Here is a 9,756-nt window from a genome sequence, read left to right as displayed (position 1 = left end):
CTGTTGATATCCGAGTGTTTCATAATGTTTAAAAAAGTAGGTGTGTTTGTCTCTCCTATAGGAGAGACAAACACACCTACTTTGTGATGTTGTGCTGCGTTACAGTGCTGCAGGTCAGCCTGATCTCGTTGCTTTCTGTGTCCTTACAAACTTTGCAGCTTGGCTCTCATTTGCTTTTTGCTTGCAAGAATTACCAGGAGAGTATCTGCCATTTACGTCCACCGCGGGCGCTGAGCAGGCCTCAGGTGTATCAGTCTTCCTGCTGCTGCGGTAACACAGAGGTGAGAGAGCAGGTGAGGGTGCAGTAGCTCTGGCTGCACAATCCTACGGTCCTCCTACCTCGCTGCGTTTTCCGAGAGCGACAGAAGAATGGAAAGTTTCTTCCTTTGTTGGCTCGGTGACCTGCAGAGTCACATGCCACAGTTCCCAGTGCTGATTGATTGGGCAGTCTTCACGAGAGGGTGTAAAAAAATAAATGCAGAGGGTAGTGGTAAAATACGCTCATTTGGCTTTCATCTGTCTGAAGATCAACGGAGGCAACAGACACCATTTTTAAGTGGGCTAAATTTAAAGATGTTTGTATTTGTCCAGTTTAAAGATGAACAAATCATCGGTGGAGTCCAGTGATCTAACAAGCACACCACATGGAAATAATGCTATAGTCAAAATTTTGAATAAATCATTTTTTATGAAGTAATTTTCAAAGTTGTTGTGACTAGGTAAATTCAAGTTTTCAAGCATATGAACCACTCCAGCATTTTTTCTTTATTAAAACTGACAAAATATGCAAATATTAAGATCAGGTCAAACTTTATTGATGACAGGAAGGAGATTTAGTGTTACATCAGAACAAGAAGACCAGACGGATGACATGATAGGAACATGAATAAATTACATTTTGGTGACAAAAAAGTACATTTTGGACCAGCTTTACTAAGTTTGGGGATTACAACATATATAAACAAAGCATTTTCCACTCTCAAAGGTGTTGTGGCACCCAATTATTTATTTCAAGGATTCTTTTACATATTTTGGGGTTGTATCAAATAACGTGTTTGTGAATTATCTATCAGTAAAACAAAGACAGGGGAGGATTACAGGTTCTGAGTATTTAAAGTATTTGTGTCGTGTTGCTGAGAGGACTGAGAGCTGCTGAGTCCTGCCGTAGAGCTTCTTGTAATGGCTGACTGCATGTTGTTGTGTGAAGGTGCGGACTCTGTTATGAATCAGGCTGAGGACACAGGGGACAGAGTCCGTCCCTCTAAAACCACTCTGTGTGGGGGACAGGACAGCCAGACCAAAGCTCACAGGTGAGACCACTGTCTCTGTCCACCACTTACAAAACCACTCCACCATCAGTATTCACACTCTGTGTGTGTTTCACAGACCAGACTCTCCTGGACCTGGACCTGGACCTGGACCTGGACCCAGTTGTGTGTCCCTTAAAGAGAGACAATTCTAAAAAAGAACCTCTGTGCTTTAAAGATGGACACCCCTCCGATCAAAAGTATTTATCTCAGATTGTTATCAGTATAAAATCATTTAAAATTCGACATAGTTTTTAACAGTATTCTGATGTACCTGTGAATGTATCAGGGGTTGTGATTCTACCAGGATCCAACATGAGAGACCAGACGCTACTGAACCTGGACACAGCTATGTACCTGTTGAGAATACAAAGTCCATAAGTCCTCCTCTTTATTTCAGAAGAAAACTTCCTTCAGAGACTCAGTAAATATCTTGTTTCACTGCGCTGTCTGCTGCATTTTAAAAAAAATCTGCTCTGTATGTTGATGTTTGTTTTCAACAATTTTTTCATCTTTGAGGGAAATTTGAACTAATAACTCAAAATCCTGCTGTTTAATTCTGATTTACCTCTCAATCATTTTGTCATATCAGGTTTACGCTGCAGAGAGCAGAATATCCTGCGCTGAGCGATGTGTCCAAGAAGAGTGAAGCCCCTCGTTCTTTCCCTCGGTTTTTCAAATCTGGCCAAAAGTAAAGTTTTTCAACAAACATTTTTTCTCTCATGTCTTATGAAGCATTATGCGCATATATCAGTCCTACTTTGTTTTTTATCAGTATTGACCAGCAGGGAGCAGAACGTGCGGCACCCAAATGTGTGTCCATGAAGAATAACCCATTTCGAGAAAATTATAGGATGGTGAAGAGAAGAACGCCTCTCTGTGTGTAAGTCTTTATTTGTAAGGTCTCTGGAACATAACATGGAATCACCTTTGCCTTTAGGATTTATTAAGACGACACTTTTTCTTCACAGAGTTCATCAGCAGAGCTCAGAAGTTCCCAGCAGTCAAAGTGTCCATGTGCCTCAACCAGACCTGGACTCCATTTTTCAGGTGAGTGAATGTACAGATAACTTAGACCATGACCTGTATAGCTTCGCACTATTCACCTGTAACAGGAGGTATTTACCTTGATTTACCTCTCCAGATTTGAGCCCTCTCCAAAAATACAGCAGACTTTTATGGATAATGGTGTACATACAAATATACATTTAGCACAAATTTAGCCCAGCTGAAAAAGGGGTGACTGGAAATATCCCATGTCAACATACCTTTAGTTTAAAGTGTAAAGTGACAAGCTTGAGAGCCCATAAATTCAGCAGTCAAATGATCTGTGGGATGAAGATGTCTCTGGGCCTGCTGGAGTGGTACCATTTGCCAGACCACAGCAGGCAGAACCATTTTTGGCTCAGGTGGATGGGGTCTCTGGCAATCCTGTAGGCCTTCTTCCTTAATATAAAAATGACTTACTGAAATCAATTGAGAAATAAACGCTGTATTGCTTTTTTCCATAAAAAATGCTGCTCCCCTCATTTACTTTACACTGATCCAGTGTAGCAGCTGCAGGCAGCTGCAGGCAGCTGCAGTCAATGCAGCCTCCACAGGGTGAATGTCCTGATTCGTCAACAGACTTGACCCAATGCATCATGCGCTGACTAGGCTTCACAAATGACTGACGACAACAACAAGCCCTTTCAACACAGAAAAACTGATAAAAAAAAGCACAGAAAACATGATTTGTTTATTAGTTTTAGAAAGTCTCTAAAAACATTGCTGCACAATGCTGGATTACAAAGCTTCTGAAAGAGATATTATTGCACCAGAGGCGCTTCCTGTTGGAAGGCTACGACAATAACAATGCAGAGGCAACTCATGGCAGGTTTCTAGACCACAGTATTCAAGAGATATTCTAACAGCCAATCATTTTTAAAGATGTCCCATCTTGCTTACAACTTGCTTCCAATGGGGATTCCCAGGAAGAACAGTAAGTCGTGTACTCGATGCTGTGACATCAATGACATTAGGGGTTATAGGTTTTGAAATGGAAGTAAAACAAAGAGCTCCCTTTGGTAAGGACTTAGAGTCTAAACTTAATTATATATTTTCATTCCTCTGTTCCAGCTGCTTGAGCAACACATTGTCAGTTTTGTGAAGAAAGAGCTGAAGAAGGTCCAGAAATTTCTGAGCTCAGATTATAAAGAATGCTTAGAGAGTCAAACTGAGGATGATGAGGTGTTGGGCGATGAGGATGAAGAGCAGAGGAGGAGCAGCAGAGAGGCATTTCTGAAGATCACCCTGAACTTCCTGAGGAGAATGAAGCAGGAGGAGCTGGCGGACCGTCTGCAGAGACGTAAGATGATGTTAACAGATTTAACATGAAATGGAGAAACAACCCTTTCATTAATGTTGCTTATTATTTATTCATTTCAGGAACTGTTGCTGCAGTGTGCCAACATAAACTTAAATCTAACCTGAAGAAGAAGTTCCAGTGTGTGTTTGAGGGCATCGCTAAAGCAGGAACCCCGACCCTCCTGAATCAGATCTACACAGAGCTCTATATCACAGAGGGAGGGACTGCAGAGGTCAATGATGAACATGAGGTCAGACAGATTGAAGCAGCATCCAGGAAACCAGTCAGACCAGAAACAACCATCAGACAAGAAGACGTCTTTGAAGGCTCACCTGGACGAGACGCACCGATCAGAACAGTGATGACAAAGGGAGTGGCTGGCATCGGGAAAACGGTCCTAACACAGAAGTTCACTCTGGACTGGGCTGAAGACAAAGCCAACCGGGACATCCAGTTCACGTTTCCATTCACGTTCAGAGAGCTGAATGTGCTGAAAGAGAAAAAGTACAGCTTGGTGGAGCTTGTTCATCACTTCTTTACTGAAACCAAAGAAGCAGGAATCTGCAGGTTTGAAGACTTCCAGGTCGTCTTCATCTTTGACGGTCTGGATGAGTGTCGACTTCCTCTGGACTTCCACAACAACGAGATCCTGACCGACGTCTCAGAGTCCACCTCAGTGGATGTGCTGCTGACAAACCTCATCAGGGGGAAACTGCTTCCCTCCGCTCGCCTCTGGATAACCACACGACCTGCAGCAGCCAATCAGATCCCTCCTGAGTGCGTTGACATGGTGACAGAGGTCAGAGGGTTCACCGACCCACAGAAGGAGGAGTACTTCAGGAGGAGGTTCAGAGACGAGGAGCAGGCCGGCAGGATCATCTCCCACATCAAGACTTCCCGAAGCCTCCACATCATGTGCCACATCCCAGTCTTCTGCTGGATCACTGCTACAGTCCTGGAGGACGTGTTGGAGACCAGAGAGGGAGGACAGCTGCCCGAGACCCTGACTGAGATGTACATCCACTTCCTGGTGGTTCAGACCAAACTGAAGAACATCAAGTATCATAAAAGTACTGAGACAGATCCACACTGGAGTCCAGAGAGCAGGAAGATGATGGAGTCTCTGGGAAAACTGGCTTTTGAGCAGCTGCAGAAAGGAAACCTGATCTTCTACGAGTCCGACCTGACAGAGTGTGGCATCGATATCAGAGCAGCCTCAGTGTACTCAGGAGTGTTCACACAGGTCTTTAAAGAGGAGAGAGGACTGTACCAGGACAAGGTCTTCTGCTTCGTCCATCTGAGTGTTCAGGAGTTTCTGGCTGCTCTTCATGTCCATCTGACCTTCATCAACTCTGGAGTAATCTGATGGAAGAACAACAAAGAATCATCCGGCTGCCTAAAGTCTTAAGAGTCAAACCTGAACTAACACATCTCCACCAGAGTGCTGTGGACAAGGCCTTACAGAGTCCAAATGGACACCTGGACTTGTTCCTCCGCTTCCTCCTGGGTCTGTCCCTGCAAATCAATCAGACACACCTACAAGGTCTGATAACACAGACAGGAAGTAGTTCGGAGACCAATCAGAAAACAGCCAAGTACATCAAGAGGAAGATTAACGAGGATCTGTCTGCAGAGCGAAGCATCAACCTGCTCCACTGTCTGAATGAACTGAATGATCGTTCTCTGGTGGAGGAGATCCAGACTTACCTGAGATCAGGACGTCTGTCCACAGATAAACTGTCTCCTGCTCAGTGGTCAGCTCTGGTCTTCATCTTACTGTCATCAGAAGAAGATCTGGACGTGTTCGACCTGAAGAAATACTCTGCTTCAGAGGAGGCTCTTCTGAGGCTGCTGCCAGTGGTCAAAGCCTCCAACAAAGCTCTGTGAGTGGATGAATCACTGGAAGAATTAATAATTAAAAATAGGTTCAAAAGCTTATATCAACTAAAACATTTTGTTTCTGCTTATTTCTAAACGGTGTTCAGGCTAAGTGGTTGTAACCTGTCATGGCGAAGCTGTGAAGCTCTGTCCTCAGTTCTCAGCTCTCAGTCCTCCAGTCTGAGACACCTGGACCTGAGTAACAACGACCTGCAGGATTCAGGAGTGAAGCTGCTCGCGGTTGGACTGGAGAGTCCTCATTGTAGACTGGAAACTCTCAGGTCAGGATGCAGCTGTATATCATTTAATCATTAAAATGTTGCTGTAAAGTCAGTTTAGTGTCAATGACAAGGCTTGACATTTCCCATAAGTAACTGAAATATGGAGAAGAAGAAAAACAGAATGGAGAAGCAGGACACTCCTGAGTCTGAATTATCTTTATTAGCTGAAATAAATGTGTTAGAAAGTTGTGGGTTTTTTTCCATTCTCTTTTTGATGTATGTCTGCAAGTCAGCGCCTCACTAGATTAGCTCTGCATTTTCCTGTATTACTCTTTTGAGTAACTAAATCAACCATTTTTAAATTTCAGTCTATCAGGCTGTCTTATCACAGACACTACTGCTCTGGCCTCAGCTCTGGGCTCCAACCCATCCCACCTGAGAGAGCTGGACCTGAGGCACAACTTTTTAGGGGACTCAGGAGTGAAGCTGCTGTCGACTGAACTTGAAGATCCACATTGGCGACTGGAGACTCTCAGGTATGGACTGAAAGCAAGAGCTCAAACATTGTTTCTCTATTACACTTACAAACTGAGGAATACTGTGGCGTGTTGGATAGAAATCACTCATGCATGCTGTTATTTTTCTCTCATCCATCATTTATGCTTTTTAAGGGTGCTTTCACACCTATGTTGTTTGGTCTGGATTTTCTAACTTTTCAGTTTGATCCCAGCCAAATTGACAGGTGTGAAACCTCCACTGGACCATGGTCTGAACCAAACAGTGGTTAGAAAATGCAAATATTCTTGTAAGTATTTTTGTTTCTTAAGTCAAAGAGAATATGCTGGTCTGACTGTATTTGTACTTTCAGGGTGGACCATGTTGGAGACACTGATACCTGGTCTACAGTACTGTAAGTACAGATTCAGTTAGGTTCAGGAAAGCAATCAAAAGTCTAGAATTGTGACATGTACACCATTCACATGACAATCTTTTTGTGATCTTTAAATAAGAATCTATAAAAACACTTTATTTGGATAGTTGGCCTTCAGATGAACTTCAACAATTTACTCAACCTTTATATGAATATGAATTGTTTAATCTCAACTAATAAGCTGTTGAAATGTTATATACTATCTGCAGGTGGATCATCCAAAGGAGTGTTATAGAATCTAAAACTTAATAGAAATAATCAATATTTAAGCAATATCACACGAGAGGGATTGATGTTGTGCTCGTATGTCATCACGGCTGTGATTATCTTCGGCACGAGGCCACCTTTAACCGAATCACAGCTGTGATGAGACACAACAACACACGACCTCCAGTTTGATATTGCTTTTACAAAACAGGTCTACACTCGTCTTTTATTTGTTAATATTAACAAGAGACAACTGTTAACTTGATTATTGATTATGATTACTATGATTTATTTCTTTATTTAACGATTTTTTTTGGCTCCGCCGACACAAATAGTTCCTCAACCGCTGGACACGACAGCTGTTGCCGAGCAACACATAACCATTTCCCCGCAGGCCGCCGGCTAACCTGCGTTAGCTCGGTCTGCTGAGCGTCACCGACATTTATCTCCGTGTTTTCAGTGAAATCAGAGTCTGTTAACGGACACTTTGAGATTCACACCAGTTAGTTTGATCAGACGGTTCGTCTCTGCCGTGACCTCCGTCACCTCCGGTCCCGGATCAGACACGTGTGTGTGTGTGTGTGTGTGTGTGTGTGTGTGTGGGTGTGTGTGTGTGTGTGTGTGTGTGTGTCTCAGGCTGTGGACGGTGGCAGATGAGCGTGTTCCTGTCTCACCGCACATCACTGTAACATCTGTAACAGCTGGTTTACTCCCAGTGAACCAACGTTTACCGACACCCGTCACAGCTGCTCCTCCTGGGCAGCTGGCCGTTTAAACGTGTGCTCACACCGTGTTATAAACAGATCCCACTGTCACTCAGTCACTATTTAACTGATGTTATACTGTACATCAGCGCTCAGGGAGCGCCTCGACCAATCAAATCGCTCGGTCGGAGCCAGCTGTTGTATAAATCAGTGTTTTTTTCAGCCTACAGCTGTGTTAGCTAATGAACTGCTGCTGTGTTGTGTCTTTTTCTGTCCTTCAGATATCTGTGAACACACTGAACACAAACAGCTGACGGATACCCCAAACTGTCTGAAAACAACGACGTGAAAAAGAGGACGTGATCATCCAGGTGTGACTACTGGGAGCAGCTGATGTGTGGAATGGTTTGATTGGTCACTTTTACCGGGAGATCGAGGAATTTGTAATTTATTTGTAATTTATTTATTTAAGAAGAGACAATGTACATGCAAATCTACCAATGTAGATGCAACCGAGTTAGCTGGGGATATAGTTTTCATCTGTAGCCCCTTGCCTGATGTTAAGACATCCTAAAATAAAACTTTTTTTTAAAATACAGTGTGAAGATACAATAGATAGACTGATTACGACAAACTACAATAAGATAAAACGGCACACAGTATAGTTAAACATGTTAAGAATATACAACACAATTTAACAAAATGGGCTGAAATCCAAATAGCAGATGATGCAGGTACAGTGTGAATACAGTCATTTTAAAATTAGCTCAAATTAGCCTAAAACCAGTGCTCTTAACAGTGGAGAAAGCAGACGGAGTGGAAGATTTGTTATGTTTTGCGTGCAGGTGAGAAAGTGTACAATATATTCTTCATGTAGAGGTGTTGATTATGTCTTGATTTGAATACATTTTTCTTGTTCAGCAGGATTCTAGTTTTGAAAAAATGACCTGCTAACATGACTGCTAACATGCTGCCGTGTTTTAAAAGTAAGTAAGGCGAAATGTAACTTCTCACTGGCTAAGTTCAGCATTTTAATTCGGTAAGATTTCTAGATTTACGATAGACAGTTTCGTAAGGATATAAATCAGCGCAGCAGAACGAGCCGGGGTTAAGGCCCTTCCTGAGTTTTGCACTGATTGAATTCAAGCTGCTACAGCCATGCTCCGTGAACCGCTTTCTTTTGGGCAGAGTAAAGGCGAAGTACATCGCCGCCGAATGGCACGCATCAAGTTTGGTGTGGCTCCAAAACAAATATAAACAGTAAACGACTCATTCATTAGCTGGGTTTTTCAGTTTCATTGTTTCCCTCCGCTGTTTCCCTTGACCAGGGTGAAAATCGGCCAGGTTATGTGGTGTTAGATAAATATACTTTAAGTACCAAGAGATGGAGTACACATTACGCAGAATAGCATAAATGGTATTATTGTATTTAACTTATTGATGGATAAATGGGTTGTTCCCTTTATTGTTGCAGCTGGCTCTCTTTAGTGACTTTTTTCATCTATAATAATACATCATTATTTATTGATGATATTGTGTATCAGTAATTTAAATCTATAAAGTAACAAAAACTGTGAGATAAATGTAGTTCAATAAAGGGGGCTATCTCTACCTGATAAGTAATGAAGTAGAGGTAGAAAGAAGTATAAAATAGAAATACTCAAGTAAAGGTACCTCAAAATTGCCCTGAAGGACAGTACTTGAGTAAATGCACTTGGTTACATTCACCCACTGTTAACAAAAATACTGTTTTCCAACTCTGTTCAATAATCAGTGAAAGATGGATAAACTGAAGATATAGGTATAAGCCTTATTTTAATAAGAGGATTAGCAAATACAAAGTTGAGGTGTAAGAGGCACATGAATGAAATGCATCCATCAGTGCAAGTCTGTATCGTGTGTGTGTGTGTGTGTGTGTGTGTGTGTGTGTGTGTGTGTGTGTGTGTGTGTCACCTAGTGATGGTTTCTGTGAAATGTGGCATGTTAGGGGTTAACAGTTCAGATCATAAATACGCAGTTCTCTGGAGTCTGACATTTCATTGAGTCTTTGAAAGATGCTCCATTTCCCAGGTCTTTCCCAAAAGAATTATTAATTTTGTGAAATTGCTGATCTGGACCGTGAATCTTTTCTGAGTCCTCCTCTTTGGGTCTCTCCAGGCCA

General features: G+C 42.4%; 1 protein-coding gene across 1 annotated transcript; it reads left to right on the top strand.

Moving 5' to 3' along the window:
* Window positions 1–1,238: 1,238 nt before the first annotated feature.
* On the top strand, window positions 1,239–8,189 carry LOC121955257 (protein NLRC3-like). Its single transcript, XM_042503118.1, is given in 13 exon segments — window positions 1,239–1,310; window positions 1,387–1,507; window positions 1,597–1,731; window positions 1,900–1,998; window positions 2,083–2,190; window positions 2,279–2,357; window positions 3,426–3,654; window positions 3,735–5,009; window positions 5,012–5,537; window positions 5,640–5,813; window positions 6,122–6,289; window positions 6,622–6,663; window positions 7,877–8,189. Coding segments are annotated over 9 exon segments (2,565 nt in total). The 5' UTR covers window positions 1,239–1,310; window positions 1,387–1,507; window positions 1,597–1,731; window positions 1,900–1,998; window positions 2,083–2,128; the 3' UTR covers window positions 7,887–8,189.
* Window positions 8,190–9,756: the final 1,567 nt, after the last annotated feature.

This window comes from Plectropomus leopardus, chromosome 16 (assembly GCF_008729295.1).
Source record: "Plectropomus leopardus isolate mb chromosome 16, YSFRI_Pleo_2.0, whole genome shotgun sequence".
NCBI lineage: Eukaryota > Metazoa > Chordata > Actinopteri > Perciformes > Serranidae > Plectropomus > Plectropomus leopardus.
Note: the sequence above shows the minus strand (reverse complement) of the source record. Positions and strands in the feature narration are given on the sequence as shown.